The sequence below is a fragment of the Parus major genome, chromosome Z, assembly GCF_001522545.3.
Source record: "Parus major isolate Abel chromosome Z, Parus_major1.1, whole genome shotgun sequence".
Taxonomy (NCBI): Eukaryota; Metazoa; Chordata; class Aves; order Passeriformes; family Paridae; genus Parus; species Parus major.
Window position 1 is genome coordinate 8,402,735 of NC_031799.1, and position 16,776 is coordinate 8,419,510.

General features: G+C 40.0%; 1 protein-coding gene across 4 annotated transcripts in view; it reads left to right on the forward strand.

Annotated features, from left to right (window-relative positions):
• Positions 1–273: 273 nt before the first annotated feature.
• The window catches only part of UNC13B (unc-13 homolog B), a 207,168-nt gene continuing 190,665 nt past the window's right edge, over positions 274–16,776 (forward strand). For all 4 annotated transcript variants that reach the window (XM_015653377.3, XM_033520414.1, XM_015653378.3 and 1 more), the window contains exon 1: positions 274–366. In XM_015653377.3, coding sequence (XP_015508863.1) covers positions 345–366 — 22 coding nt within the window. In that variant the 5' untranslated portion in view covers positions 274–344. The remainder of the gene's footprint in view (positions 367–16,776) is intronic.

Sequence of the window (16,776 nt, forward strand, 5' to 3'; positions counted from 1 at the left end):
TAAGGGTCCCTCTCAACCTAACACGTTCACCATAATTCTTAGGTTAGCACATCAGAACCGGTCCGAGCACAGGACAGGTGTGAAACCCTCCAGCGAACACACTTCCAGGGCGTTCTTCTTCCATCAAGTTCCCTCACCTTTCGGGAGTGAGACAAAAGCCTGGAAAGAAGAGAGGCTAAACAGCAAAGCCCCGTGCCCGAGCGCAGCCCGCCGGCTCCCCCTGACGCGTCCGTCGTCACTCGGCCCTGCCCCGGCGGGACGGCCCCGCCCCGGCTGAGGCGCCGCCGCCGCCCGGTGTCCGCGGGGCGGCATGAGGAGAGCCGGGGGCGGCTGCCGGGGCCGCCATGTCGCTGCTCTGCGTGCGAGGTGAGCGGGGCGGCCGAGCGGGGGGACACGCCTGGGTAGGGTTTGGCTTTGTCCTGGGTGAAGTGGGTTTCAGGCTCCCTGGAGCGGGGACGGGCGTGCCGGTGCCTCCCGGCTGAACCGCTGGCGGCCGCGGCCCGGGCCGCCACCTGCACCCCTGGGCGGGAGGAGCCGCATGGCGAGAGAGCAGGTGCGGGTCCAGGAGCGGCAGTCCCGGCCGGGGAGGTCCGGAGCCCCCGGAGCAGTGAGGAGCCGTGGCTGACTTTGGGAGTTGGCTCGGACACGAGTTGAATCGCCCAGTGAACGGCGCGGGCAGGAAGCAGGCTGCTGTCACTCCTTCCCTATACTCGCCTTAGAGCATGCATTGTTATTTCACATACATTCCTAATTACCTCCTCATCCTGCTATTGAGCCTCGTCCCCTTGCTGAACAGGTTGCGGGAAGCCGGCACTTTCCCTGTGCAATGGATTATATTTCTGTCTCCAGTTTCCTATTTCTTGCTGGCTTGTGCTGAAAAATAACGATAAAGAAATCCCCGGGGGGAAACCATCTGCCAGGGCTCACGCTACTGGGACGTGTCTCCCTGCACTGAACGCCGTGGTCACAGGGCGTCCCCGAGCGCAGCCGTGCCCTGCGGCTTAAAAGTGTAGTTTTAATGTTCTCAGCTCCTTTGCCAGGAATGGTAAAAAAACTGGTACTGCTGGCAGTTCAGCTCTTCTTTCACACATACACACGGGGTTATTGGTAACAGCTCCTTATCCAGCTGTTCGTCACCCTTTTGAGTGAAAATCCCTGTGTCGGTGATGGTGTAAGATGTCCAGCTAGAGCATCTTGAGATGTGCTATTCTGGGGAGAACGCTGTTTTTGGGGAGTGTTTTTCTGAATTAAGTTCCAGCCTTTTATTAAACACATGTGGTGTTCAAGGGCTTAGGAGAGGTGCACAAGTGCAAAGTTTATCTTAAATACGCTTTTAGTACACTTCTTTGTAGACTGTGAAGTGCAGACCTGTCCAGCCCATTTTGAGGGTTTTGCCAAAATCTCTTCATTGAAGCTGGGTCCTATTAGTTGAAGGATGCTTATATGTGTTACAGGTGGTTTTTTAATCTTTCTGATGGTTCATCCTCAAAATGTTTTCAGTGACCTTTAAATAAACGTGGGTTTGATACACTTGAGGCTGATTGTCTTAAAAAATGTATTTACACACTGTTCATGAGTAATAGTGAAAGAACATGAACTGAATGATTGAGTTGCTGAAAGTGTCTTCTCTTTTCAAGGTGCTTATTCTTGATCTGTAGAGTTTTTGGGACAAAAGCATTTCAGGAGCCTGGAGTGATGCACTTTTGTTTGATTTATTCTTTGGTGTGTGAAGAGCTAAAGAAGAAACTTGAGGTGGCTGGTGCCTGTGTGTGAAGAATTACTGTGAAAATTTTATCTTCCATTTCCATCTGCTGTGTGAAGACAGTAGAAGACACCAGCATTCATTTAAATAGATGATACTGAGCAACTTTATTATAAGATTGCAGAATGTAGTCAATTTACTAAACATCAAGAAACATGTTTTCTGAAATAGGCATGACTGAAAGGATGAGCTGATGAGATAGCTGATGAGTAGCAACCATCTAACATGAAATGGAAGTATGTTGAGGTAAAGCAGCCTGAAAAACAAAACAGATACCAGGAGCTGAGATAAAACAACCGAGGCAAGAAGGCGGCTTTATTGTCACTTTTTAAAAAAAGCCAAACAAATGCCACTTTTCTTGGTTCTTTTATGTTTTCACTGAAATGAACTGATCTTGAGACAGCAGTTAGTTGTTAGTAAGAAAGTTGAAAAAGCTGTTTTTTTTCCTATTCAAAATGGTACACATGTAAGGCTACATAGTAGTGTGGGGTTGGATGGTGTAGAGCTGAGACTAACAAAGAAAGACAATAAAAACCCTCATGGAATAAATGTAGGTGATTGGGATGCTGTTAATAGCATCTGGATTGCAGTTTTACAGATAAAGGAAAATGTAGAAAAAGCCCTAAATGTCAGTGTCCTAAGAAGCCTGGCTGTGAGAAGGATGGTGCTTTAATTTATTGATTTATTTTGCACCCCCCTTGAATTATGCACATTAATAGTATTTTAATGAATTGCTAATCTAAAACAGTGCTCAGTGTTTGTGACCAAACATGTCTGAGTGCTGCCTTTGTTCCTGAAAGACCAGCTAGCATATATGGCTTCTTGATGTCATGTTGAGTGCTACATTTTTTTTTTACCTTCTCGGAGTGCAAATAATTTTCTCTGTGTGTGTGTTTTTTTCTTTTTTCCCCTTTATTTGTTTTGATTTGTTATTTGTTTTATTTGTCATCATTTTGTTATGTAGCATTTTTTGTTTGTTTCTTTGGTGTATTTTGTTTTCTTTGTTTTGTTTTTTTCCAGGATTATTGAGCTATATCTGCCATAGAAATAGGAAGCACCTGACAGAAAATCTAAGCTCAGAGGAATTGTGCGTCTGGGCTTGTCTGCAACTGTTCAGGGGACATGTGAAATAAGCCAGTGGTAACGGGCTGTTGTAGGAGTAAATTAAGGGATTCTTTGGAAGCAGAAAAATATGCAATGAGTGTAAGTGAAGTGAAGGAGAAAAAAAATCCTGAATATTACATGATCGAGGCTTTTAGGAGACTTCTTCGTATTTTGATTCCACTGCTTAAGCACAAGAGAGGTTGCATACATTCCTGTTCAGAGCAGCTGTGTCTGGATTATGTCTGATAATCTTCTCTTGGCATAGTTTGCTTTATTAGTTTGCATTTAGTGTTGTATTTGAGAAAATAGCACATATTAAATCAAACTAATCCCAGGGAAGCAGTCTAGTTTTTCACATCAGTCTTGCATTGTTAACTTTTTTGGCTTTCTCTTGTAACTGTTGATTTTACCTCACATCTCAACTAGATAAAATTTCTTTTCCTGATCTTTCCTGTGTCCTGACTTGGGAGATGGGAATAACTGCTGTCTCAGCACAGCTTGCAGGGGTCATAGGAAAGGGGACCCTTCTAAGGCTGGATCACCCGGTCACTGGCTCTGTTTGTCACTGTCCTGACATATATACTTCATGCCCTTTCACTTGCTTACTTCTATTGCACCCTACTTTGTCCCCAGCCCTTGATGTCTCAAGACTGATGGTTCTCTTCTAGTTTTTCTCCTCTCTGCTTCATAGCAGCTTAAGCTGTGTCTTTGCTGCCACTGTATTCCAAACTGCTTGACCTACCTGCTTTATCTGATAATTATTAATGCCAACGATGTTGGCAGTGGGGTTCTTCCCTCATCCCTGTGCACGTGATCCAACTTAGTCCAATGAAGTCATAGTGCTTTAGTGTAATGTGCTCTTGTCTTGAGGCTTTACCCACAGTATCTGTGAGTCTGGGCTACCAGAGTTATGTTGGAGAATGACTTGGGTGAGCTCTTGCACTCTAGAATTTCAGGTTGGCTGCTGTGTGAAATGACACTGTCTGGAGGTTAGGAATGATATTTTTTTTGTTTGCCTAATGTGTATCTTGTGGCTGCTCTGAAGAATTAGAAGAGCTTGTGACATTTTTGTCGAAACAGCTGAAGTGTTGGAATACTGCTCAGAGAACTTAACCGTCCATCCCTGTATTGCCAGCAAAATTTGAGTTCCAGTACTGAATTGAACTGTGTTGACATCAAAGTGAAAGAAGCAAAGAAGGAAAATAGAAATGGATGGTGATGGTAATGATAACAGAAATTAAAACATGTTCAGTCTTGTGGAATACTTAGAAATACCTATACTACACAAGTAGTCAAGTGTCAGGAACTTCTCTTTAAAGGATTTTTCCCCACCTGGTTGTAATGGCCTCAACTTACCTCAGTGTTCTCTGTAAGACTGAATGCAGTGCTGTTGCCCTGAAAACTCAGCTTCTGAGCTTGCTGACATAGCTCTCTGAAGACTTTCCCAGGACAGTAACTGTAAACATAGATATGTGTACATTCTTTCTGTTACATGTCTTGTGATGGGCATCTCTCATGGCCAGTGCAGTGGGAAAGTGTTATCCTGACCATCCAATCCCTGGCCGTGGTCAGAAACCTATAAATCCGTGGAGGAAAAATAAACTCTGCTCTTTCTTTACCACACCTCAACCTGTGTCCATGTGATCTGTTCATCTTCAGCAGCAACACAGTGCCTCCAGTTTTCTGTTGTGACAGTATTCTGAAATGGTTGTAGAACTGAAAAAAGAAAACCCTGCCCATCTTTTTGTAGGTCAAAGTGATGAAAAAGAGAATTGGACATTAAAAGTACTAGCAGTAATACAAGGTTATAACAGTAGGATATTAAGATAACGTGATTCATTTAGAATTTGCTGTGTGACTATTATGAACTCCATTTCTCTAGTTGTCCTTAGTCAGGAAACTACCACTCTAGGTAGCTTGTAGTATTGGAACAAAAGAGAGAGCATTAGAAATTTGGGTAATAAGGCTAAGATAGAAGTGTTCTCTACTAAAAGAGCATTTTTGTTTTAAGAGTTAAGTTTGAGCTTTATAAAGCTGTAATTGGAGAGAACTTTGAAGATTTCTAGCTTTTTCTGTTTTTCAGTAAAACCTGCAAAACATGCTGGCTTTTGATGCACGGATGATCATTTGATTGCCTGTTTAAAATCCTCACTATTTCAGCTTTGGGCACTGTTACTGCAAGTTTCAACGAAGAGTGTGGAATCTACTTTTTAGGTATTTAGGGGACTACTTGAAACCTCCCTGTATTTTGCAGTGGGATGAAAGGTACAGAGATGCTCCCTTAATTTGAATAGTGTCTGCTTCCTTTTTGCTCTCATGGTGTACTCTGAGCTGAGTCCTTCAGTCTGGGATCTGCCAGGCCTAACTTGTTAAAGTTGTTATTAGCATACTCTTTTAATATGCAGTGAAGTGCTGCATTTAATCTAAATGCTGAAAGAACCTAATTTTAAACTCCTAGCAGTCCAAGATCTAGTTGCAGCTTACACAGCAGCATTGAAGGTCCAAGCAAATTAAACTGCATTTTTAATCCAGGACCTTATTTCAAATACTTGACTTGAATGTATGTGAAATGTGTATGTCTGATGGCAAATCATCTTCCTATAAATTTCCTTTGAAATTTCTTCTTGCATATTTTTTTTGTGCCTCGTGGTCAAATTACAGTGGCTGTTTTGAAAAAATATTTTAATCACTTAGTAAAAGCTGTTCTTGCAGCTCTTCCAAGAAATCTTGGACTGGAGGGATGTGTCTAATAACTCTTTCTCTGTTGCTTTTTCATTCTGTTAATACCCTGTGTGGTCTTGCAAAGAGATTTGGAGCTGCTGTGAAAGTGTGTAAGGTCTTCACTAAGTCTCTCTCTTTTTTAATGTAGAGTTTACTGATTAATACCTGGCATTTTCTTGGTGTGGAAGTGTATGAAAGTAGCTTGCTGTTCTTTCCTCTTGTTTGATAGAACGATTTCTGGAATCAGGAGTTTAAAAGGTTTCTCTTTAGCACTTGAATTTGCTTTTCTTTGCTGCCTTTATTTTCTGACCTTACTTCTAAAGTTTGTATAGTAGTGAAAATTACCTTTAAAGTTGTTCTGTTAGTCTCATAATTATTAAATAGAGAGCTAAAATCTGCTTTACTTGCGTTGTTGGTGTTTGCTTATCTGTTCCTGCTTTAGCGATGTTTGTGAAGAGCTTTGATGAAGTGATGTTTTGCTTGTATACTGTCACCTGTAAAATTTGGCAGATGCTTTCTGTGATGTGGATTCCTATTCCACAGGAATATATCCTGTGTGTTTGGATCAGCTCTCTTTACATTTAGCAGAATTTCAGGTGTATCTTCTTTTCTCTTAGGTCCTCCTTATACCTGAGTAGGCTGGTGTGCATAATTCTGCTTTTATTATTTGCCGTTTGACTGCCTTCTGTATCCTGCTTTGTTTTTTATATAAATGGCAAATACCCAGTTGAGAAGGAGTGAAATATAGCAGGCATTTGGAACAGGAAACACCACTGATCATGGCCAGCCTCTCAAGTGGCTATCTGTTGCTGTTTAAGTGGATACCCACCATATGATGTCATTTTACACATTATTGAGACACTCTTCTACCCTAAGTAAGTTGTGTGTCTCAAAAAATCACTTGTGTGTACAGTTTGGATCAGTCCTTCCAAGCCAGTGCTGACTAGTAGGCATCTTTTTTTTTTTATTTCCAGAACTTTAACTGCCTAGACATTACAGATATTTCTCTGAAATGCTCTGTGGTCTGTAAGTACCTGACCTCCTACAGGTGTGCTCTGAGTGTCACCTTTGGTGTCATACTCTGCTCTTTTTGGAGCCTCTTTTCTAATCTCTCTGGATACATTTAAAACAAAAGTCACTGGGCTACAGATTAGTGACATATGAGTTGCAGTTTTCTACACCTTCTGACTTTTATCACTTGCACATTGAATACTTAACATTATCTTCATTTGTCATGAGTTGGAAAGCACCTGATCTCACAGGTGCATGCTTCGTCCTGAGCATGGGGCAAATGTTTATTGGATGCTTAATGCTTTTTCACCATTAGAAGTTACATCAGCTGATGAGTTGGGAGGGCAGTATCATTGTTGGTGTTTTGTTTCTACCCAGATTTTTTTGGTTAAGTTTAACTCTCTTGCTTATCCATGCATTTAACTTCCTACATCTTGGGCCACACAACCTGTGTCAATACAGTTTATTTCTTGTATTTTACCATGGCTTTATAGCTCTTTGAGGTGGAATGGAATTTAGCTGTCCTTCTTGCTTTTTGGTCCCTTGGAAAGCACCTAATAAATGATTCCTGAATCTGATTATGACAGTTTTGATTTGCATTTATTCTTCTCATTCAATTGGTAGTAATTACTCTCAACTTCATGAAATAAACTCCCTCTGAAATGTCCCTTGTGTATTGCTAGGGATTGTTTTTGGACAGTGCATGTTGTATTTGATTTGATCACAGCTACTGTGGTTAACTATCATTTAATAGTTTAATACTTTAATTATTGTTTTATAGAAGAAAATTGGAGTGGTGATCCAAAATAGTTGTTCTACTGCTTAACAGTTACTGAGCTGGAATGCTATTTGCAAATTTTGAAAGAATTGAAGAAATACTGGCAGGCATACGAGCTCTTCTGCATTTCTTTGTTTAACTGTCTTTATATGAGTAATGCTGTCTTCCATAATGAGCAGATTTCAGCTAAATACATTATGAAATACGTTACGTGCATCTCAATGCATATAGATATATGTCTATTTCAGCTGGGAAGAAAGCTTCAAGTCTAATCCAGATTAAAAAAAAAAAAAAAGTTAAAATGAGGAATCTCTGGTTGATAATTTCATGAAAAGATGCAAATGTGATTTACTTCGTGCATTGTAAACAGCTGAGACATCTGTCACAGGCTTTCAAAACAGATTTCTTACTGTCCTTTTAAGTTATTTTCTCCATTATGAACTTAGAATAATTGAATAATTACACTTGAAAATACCAAAATTTTGAGTACCTACAGGTCTTAGCAGCCTTTCCCTTCTTGTGTAGCATGAGTGCAAGAGACCAGCTCTGGTTAGATGATCAAGTTAGATGATGATAAGTCCTCAGCTGAGGAATTCTTTTGACTGGTTGAATTTACTAAGCTGGTTGAATTTACTAAGCACCATATAATGGTCTGGATTCATGTTCTGCTGTTGTGGAAAGTGGCAAGGAATCAGAGCACAGCAGTGGCAGGTATGCAGCTTCTTTGATAGCTAGATGTGGCATCTTAAAAATGAAAGGGAATACTGCCAGCCTATGGTTGTGACTTAGTTTATGTTCTCTCTGGCATACTGCTCTCAAGTGCATGTTCATCTTTTTGTTGGGTTGGGATTTGGACAGAACTGTATGGGAGGCAAGTCCATGCATTCAACATGGAAACGTACTGAGGGAGGTTCAGTTTATGAAAACCTGCTGCTGAGAGAAAATTAAACTGGGGCAGTGTGACGTATGAATAAATGTTGCATGCCTTGCTTGCAGGATTTACTTTTGCCGGCCACACTTAAATGTGTAAAATCTTAAAACTGCTGGACAGGGTGCATGGGATACGAGCTGTGTTAAAGGAATTAAAAATCCTGATTTTGTTCCCTTTTGTATTGCCTGCTTCTGTGGAGTCAAAGCATTAAAAAACATAAAGAAGGTGTGGTGTTTCAGCAGCTTCGTGCTGACTTCAGGTTCTTGATGCTCTTCCTTGCAGTTGAACATACTGTATAAATGGAAAGTGAATTGGACTGGGATGCCTTGTCTGAAGGATAAGAGGAGGTGTTGTGTTCAAGATAATCACTAGCCTAAAACTGTTGGCGAGTTTGGAAAGAAATTTGGCTTCAAGCCTTGACTGTGTCCCTTTAAGGAATACTGGTTTTAACCGTATTACTTAAAGCTCTTGTGACTTAACTCTCTTAAATCTTTACAACCTAAATGCTCTGCTAAACAGACGCCAACATTTCCACCATGGAGACCTAATTATTAGGTATAAAATAACTGCAGAATTATCCTTCTGAGTATTGGCACACTTATATTTTCTCTGCTCAGGCCAGTGTAGTAATACTTGGCTTAAAAAAAAATCATTAAAAAAATAAAAATAACATGCTTTATCCCTTCACTTTTGGGTTGCTACTCTGTTCAGACAAAACTGCACCATATAACCAACCTGCTGTTGTCTTTGCTGGCATCTGCTGAAAGGATTTTGGATCTGGACCTAAGTGTGGCAGTCCATGAAAGCCTTCACGTTTCTGAGCTGTTGTGGCAACACAATGCTGCAGTCCTTGTGCCAAGGATTCAGGCATGTTTGGATAAGGCAAAGAGATCTGTGAAGGAACTGCATTACCTCGAACCTGTTCTGAAGGATAAGTAGGGCTTTTGTCCAGTGTCATTACCAAACTCCGTTTTTCCCAATCCTGAAGTACTGGAAGGGCAAGGACTACAATCTAAGGAAAGGCACACCAACTTCTGCTGTTCTGATGCTGAAGTTAGTAAACCACTAAAGCATAAAAAGGAGAAATGCATCACATATGATAATCTGCATAAAGCTGATGAATATGTAAATACTGAATTTCTAGAAAAAAACCTATTAGAGATGTTTTCCTTTCCTAAAGACTTTTATAAACTTCAGGTTTTCAGAAAATATCCAGGGACTTCACATTTTCAGTACCTGTGATTATTCACTGTAGTTATCACACGCTCTTCTGTTCCAACAACCTCAGTCCTTAGCAAACAAAGTCCTTGTGGAGTGAGTGTTACGGCTGCAATTACACACTGGAGAGCTACAAACCCTTGTGGAAATCTTTGGTAATTGTTTCTTCCTATAGGACCAGGAGTACCAGACACATGGTGCCAAGGTAGTTTGTCAGCTTTGTGTGAGGAAGGAATTTGACTGCTGAGTAAACTATTACACACATTGTAGAAAATTGTTGTTCCTCTTTTGTTCCCCTTCCAAATTTCATGTGTTATTCTTTGTTGTAAGATTTCTTGAAAGGCAAGCAGGTGGTGTTTTTCAGGAGATTGTTTGGCCTTTTCATGCTTCATGCGGTTCGTCTTTGAGAGTTAGAGAGGTCATAAACTACTAGAAAGCCAAGATTGCCTTTGTTTTTGGATTTGGGATTTCTAACCTTACTGAAATCATAATGCCATTTTGTAGATTAGTAGTCATGGTTTTAAATGAAATTCTCAATATTTTGTGGTTTAGACATCCCTCAATCTTGAGCTCCTGATCTGAACCTGAATTTGGAGTGTGTAACTTGAATTTGGCATGCAGCGTGGATATGGATTAGTAGGGAGGGAAAAATGGACATGAAACAGAAGTTTTATCTCAGCCTTTCCTACCTGGTATAACTTGCTGCATGTGCAGAATTTTATTAGATTTTGACCTATCAAATTAAGTAAGTGGAGTCTGTGTATGCTCCATTTTAGTAGGAGATTTTTTGAGGAGATTAACTGCTTAGAAACTCCATGGTTATAAGGCCAGAATGGATTGTTGCAATCATCTAATATGACCCTCTGTAGTACATAGTATTTTTTAAATATAACAACCTAGAGTCTAACAGAAAAAGATCAGATTCTGAACTAAAATTGATGAAGGATTTTCAGTTCTTGGCAATTTTATGTTGATTATCATATGTGACAAATTTCTGCTTTTTATGCTGAAGTGGTTTACTAGCTTCAACAGCGGAACAGCAGGTTGCCTTTCTTTAGGTTGGAGAAGCTATTTATGAAAGCTGTACTCCTTAAGGATGGGGAAAAACTGAGTTTGGTAATGTTTGTTACTTGAGTAGAGGCAAGTGGATGTTATATTATGTGTAATCTGACTATAATGACAAGTGTTTACATATTTTCCACAGTTAAAAAGAGATCAAGACATGCCTATTAGATCTCAGTGTTAAATCATTATATTGTTTCACTCCTGTTAGGCGGGAGGAGTGTGGTTTAACAGAGCTTGGCCAACAGACCTTTTACTTCTGTTATAAACTTGAGTTTAAAGTTACTGTTCTGTATAAACCTGACACTTTAGTTAAAGAAACAGAAATGTGTTCAGGCTGTGTTGGAGGAGAGTAGCAAGTGACAGAAGTTTTAATATATATGAGTTAACTCTCTGCATGCTTCCTGGGGGCTTGCATTGTATATTTCTTTTTCCTCACAGAATGTCAGGAAGAGCTTGTGTTGCAGATGAAATAAGGGTTAGCTAATCCAGAAATGACAAGTGCTACAGTTATATAAAGCAAACAATATAAAACATTTGAATTAGTAGTAGTAGTAGTGTTGAGTTAGTTTTCCTAGAGGTGCAAACACATTAATGTTATAAGGCAAAATGGGAAGGTTGTGACTAAAGTGGTGGGAAAGGGGCTGTTAGTTTAGGACTCAGAACTAGCCCCCAAAAGGTTATCAGGAGTCATGATCAGTGGGGTTTATGAGGGAAACAGAGATGTTGGAAGGGCTGCCCTACTCTAGAAAGAGAGGAATAGAGGTGACTGGGAAAATTCCACTGTGGTTTGGTGATGCAAAATTGTAAAGCAGCATTAGTGTGGATAAAAGAGAACCAGCTGGGCTGAAATTGCTTTGGGAAGAGCAGATAAGAGATTTTGCTGTGATAGCAGAAGAGATCTACTGCACGTAGTCCAGGATTTAAATGTTGGTAAAAATCTTGTAACATGGTTAGTGCAAAGTATTTCTGGGTATTCTCACTGTGAAAAACTGCCTTCCCACACCAGAGAATATATGCTGTTGGTCATGGCTGGAGTACAGGGAGCTATGTTATCTGAAAGTTTCACCATGAGATGGTGACTAAAGCCATAAAATTTGTGGAGTGAACACTAGATGTGATTTTGAGAGGCACAGATGATGCTTCAGGGAAGTTGGATATGGACGTGAACTTAGTTTGAAAGAGCACAACTGAAACTAATTTAAGGTAAACAGATGAACATGTTGGTTAGCAATTGTCAAGCCTCCAGGGAAGTTGAAGAAGCTTTTTGGTGAAGCAAGGAGGTTGGATACAGAGGAGGGTATGAAATTCAGGGAAGCTACAGAGGTAAATATTAGCATCTCAAATAACAGAAAAGGCTCCACCTAGGAAATTACCCCAGAGCTGATGATTCACCTGTTCATTACGTCAGGATATGCTGAGCAAACAGAGAACCTCTGAGAGGTGTGGGCAAAAAACCAGTTAATAAAGGAACGTGTATGTTGAGGATCAGGAAGTCCAAGGCTAAAGAAGGGGGTTCCACCTCAGCAGACAGTGTGGCATCTTGCAAATAGTAATAAAACTATTAATAGTAAAAAAAAAAAAAAAAAAAAAAAGAAGGTACTTTGGTCACACAAAAAAGGGAAACAGCCAGCCTCCACAGGGGGAGGAGTCAGACTTCTGTGCATGGGGACAGAGAATTGTGCAAAGATGGGCTGGGTATGGTCCCTGGATTGTAGGAATTGTTTCTTATGAAACTGATGGTGGGAGGAGGAATTTTAATACCCTGTGTTTGAATCTGGTAGTCTGTATCCCAGAGGGCTGAAAGATGCAACACTTAGAATCTGAACTCTACCCACAGAAGTTTAACTATGGCTACAAACAAGCAGTGGCATCGCCAAACTGGAGAGGAATGGATGTGGTTTCTGAAGATAGGCAGCAAGATAAAGGAGATGAGTGCTAAATGTGGGTAAATATGGGTCCTGACTTCAAAAGCAGGCAGGACTGTGACAATATGGGATGTTTAAAATAAACTGTTAGGAGAGAATAATAAAAATTTTATGGCGATGCGGAAGGGTATCATATGAAATGTGACATGAGTTTGTGAGATGAAGATTGTTCTGGGCTAGCTTCTTTTTTCTAAATGAAAGCATGCATCTATTTGTACTTCTGTACTATCTCATAAACCCTATAGCAGACTTTTTTTAAAAGAAAATTTGAATAGGCAAAAGACCTGTAAAGAGTATAAGGAGCTGGCTGTAGCAGAAGCTAGTCATGTTGCTAAGACTAGTGGGAGAAGCCGATGTCTTCCACTTGTACCAGGGCAAGAAAGAATACAAATGTGTGTGTCAAAGCTGTTCTTTAAAAAGTCCTAATGACATAGTAAATTTTGAAGCAAATAAATATAATGCAGGAAGGTCTCAGTGACCCCTGAGGAGAATGAGAATGAAAATGAGTTGCTGTTCTGTAAAAAAACTATACACTTAGAGGCAAATGACAAGCATTGCTGAGAAATGTGAAACTTGGTGAACGGAGAGATGTTGGGGAGTCCTTGTGTCTCTCTGCAGCATGCTTAATGGGATCTCTGACTTGTGTCCATTAAAAACATCAGGAAATTAAACATGGAGTGAGGGGAAAAAACAGAGAGGGGGAGCAGTGTTGACTTAAGATACAGAAGGTATACGCATGCCATTAATTAAAGTGTTTTGTGGAAGGCAGGAATGATTTTTAATGGTGTAAATGGTCCAGGTGTTGGGAGAAGCAGCATTAGAGCTGGTGATCCAAAGGACCCTTCCAGTCTTGTGATCCTCACTACACTAACTTCATTGTGATGTTAGTTACTGTTCTGACAACTAATTGCTATAGACAAACTGTATATTAAGGTCAAATTTTGATGTAGCATCTTTTTTATTTATAAATATTAATAATAAGGAAAAGAACCTACATGTGAAGGAAATTGCTCGTAGTAGATTTTTACCTAAGGCTGTTTATTTTCATTAATGGTTTTGATTCATATTTAACCTGGTGGATTTTCACCTTATTTTTTATAGAGGTCCAAATGCAAGCAAGCAGCATGGCTTTCAGGAGAACAGTCTTGGGCACACTCCTTGTAGGAGTAGTAGGACCTTCTTATGATTCAATTATTTGTATACATGCTGTTTCAAAACAAAAGTATTGGCAGATGAGTGCTAATGTGTTTGTGAGGCGCAGTCTGACTGTCCTGTTTCTGCAATTTGTGGGTGTTCCTCCAGGAACCAAGTATTGTCTGAGCAGGTTGTGAATGTGAAGATTAAAATCAGAGTGCCAAAGGTATAGTTTGCCAGCAGTGTTTTGTTACTAGGTCTCCTGTTCCTGCCTGGAATCTCATTCAGTAACATCATAACTCATACCCTCACAAGTTATTTTACTCTTTCTTAATTCTTACAGTCAAACTTATTTCTGTCTCCTAGATATTAATATTTTCTCTGGTTTGTGAAGCCAAACATATTAAGTAACATAACATAATAATAAGATTTTATTAATATTTTAGTTAAAATATTTTTTATGCTAGACCAGTCCTCCTTCATTATTTGGTGTGGAAAACACCAAATAATGTGCTGTTTTTCTTGGAAGCTTATAATTTACTGTAGCATGATGGGATGTTTTTGCTTAAAAAAAAAATATATATATATATATAAAAAAAATTCCTGAATCCACCAGAAATGTGCTTTTTCTTTATTTTGAATTTCTCTTTTGATGAATATGCTAGATCTCTGAAGCTGAATGGTGATATTTGTTAGTATCATTTTTTTGTCATGGTGCCTTTCAGGACAAGCTTGTGCTCAGTCCTGCTTGACAAGTAGCCGTGTTCCAGTTGGCTGAGTGCTTGCAATCCTGTAAGTTGAATCGAAACTACCAGAAAATAGACCAAGGCTGTGACTAGGTGGCAGTCAGTACTGGTGTGGTTAGTCAGCAACTCTTTTTCCAGGGTGCATGTTGTTTACACTAAGTCTGAACAGGGAGTGTAGAAATCTGAGTCACAGAGGAGACTCAGGTGACTTTTGTTGCAGGAGAAAAGCACACGCCAAAAGACAAGCACACAAGTGGTTTTGTTCTGTCATTTCTGCTCTTTCCTCTTTGCTTCCATAGTATTTGTGTCTTCTAGCTGCTGTTACCTTGGCTGAGACTAGGCTGTGTGATTTGACCTAATTAATCTGGCAATATTCTAGTAATTTAAGTGGCCTTTACCTCTGTGTACAATGTCTGAGCAGAAGCTGCATGTGCTTTCTGTCTTGGAAGAAATGATTTCTGCAGAGATGTACCTTTTTTCAAAATAAATATACCTCCCCACCCCCTCAAAACTGAAGAAACCAATTTTTCCATTCATCTGGTTTCTGAATTACTATTAAGTTTTTTTTTGTTACGTGTGGAGTTTTAAAATAATTTTTATTTTTGCTCTTTTTTTTTTTTTCCCCCACTGGCACTTTTGTGATAAACTAGTTGAGCTGTTGCTTTGTCATCAGTTTACCAGCTCAGACTGGCTCCTAGCAGACTTGATACATTATCAGTCTGTCTCTTTTCCTGCCTTCTGGTGCAAGGATATGGCTTTCATTATGCATATTTCCTTAGTCTTTGGCAGCTGGAGGCATATGTGAGTTGCAGTCTGTTTTGTGTAAAATTAAGTAGTGTGGGTTTTGTTCCCTTAATCAATTAAGGCATTTCCAGTAACTTAATATATTTCTGCCTCTAACTTAAAATAATGTATTTCTCAAGCTTGCAGAATTTGAAAGAAGGGAATATTACGCCACTAAAAATTGAAAGCCTCCTTTTCTACTCTGTCCAGGATTAGGTGTCTTACAAATTTAAAACTCCTGTAAGATTTGGTGGATGTTCATTTTTTTTTGATGATGAAGCACGGGTTCATGAGTAAGATGCTGTCTTTTCTGATCATAAAACAGTTAAAAGTTCAGGAGAAACCTTTAACCTGTAGGGAACCCCTTAAGGCAAAATGACCACAGCACACTAACAGAATGCATCTTCTGAGAGAATCAGACACACAATAACTTGCTCTAGTACACTGCACCCAGGTTGCTTTTTGACGAGTAGTATTAAGGCTGCAGGAGAATGTTGGAGAGGCGTGGCAGCTTGGATTACTGTTCAGTTCACCTCTTGGTTGGGGAACCAGGTCGCCTGACAGAGCTGTCTGTGTTGCCAGCGTCAGGAGGATTAACCTCTTATAATCTCTGTGATTTGAATAAGAGATTTTGTTCCTGTTCTCACTGCTCAGTTCAAAGCAGCTGCTGAGCAGAAACTTTGGTGGATCTTCAGAAATGTATCTGTGTTGGTCAGCTAAAAAAGGAAGAAATAGATGTTGCAAGGATTTCTCCTAGCTGTGTTTTTTAGGAACTGATTTAATTATTTGTAGGGTAAATGAATATAGGTGGATTTAGCTGTCCTCTGGAATCAGGGAAGCTGGCTAAGTCCTCAGTTTCGTTTTTGTTTGCAAGGCGTTCTGCTACACAAATAGTATCAAATCCACTTCTCCATCACCATGCTCTGCTTCCCCAGTCCCTTGGAGAGCAAACTTCGGACAAAAGCAGATTCTTGTAAGCACATCATAACAAAACTTAAGTCTGTTTGTTTTCCCACTTCTCAAGAAAAGTATAACTCATCCAGACCAATCAGTTGGAGGTGATGCTCACCTGCCTGTGCTAAGTCAGGCCAAAGCTAGGATTACTCAGTCAGCTAAGGTGTATGTGTTTGCCCTTGAGGATTGGTGGTGGTAGTAATAAGGTACTTAGCTCTCTGCTTAGAGCCCCACTTACAATTTGATGAGTTTTCTTTTGTGTGTTGTGGTTGGGGGGGAGGCTCTTCAGTTTTAAAAAAAGCCAGACTCTGTTTGCTGTGTCAAAGAGGTAGCAAAGCATCCTGCCTTGCTTTGATAATCCCTTTCTTCTTGACGCAGAGTGATATGGGTTTACTTGTGTTGTCTACTTTAAAACATCTGATACTGCTGTCAAGTGACAACCAATACATATAGTAAAAAGGCTAAACTATGAAATAAGGTGTCTGAAGCATGTATTCCTCCTAGGTTTTGAAAAAATAATGAAGTGGAGTTCACCTGAAATTGCTAGCACCTGTAAGCATTGATTATAGTGGTGATGGAGGAGATCTGGTGGTAGACCAGAAGCTACTTTGTCACCTCTGCATTCTAAGCCTAGAGGCATATTA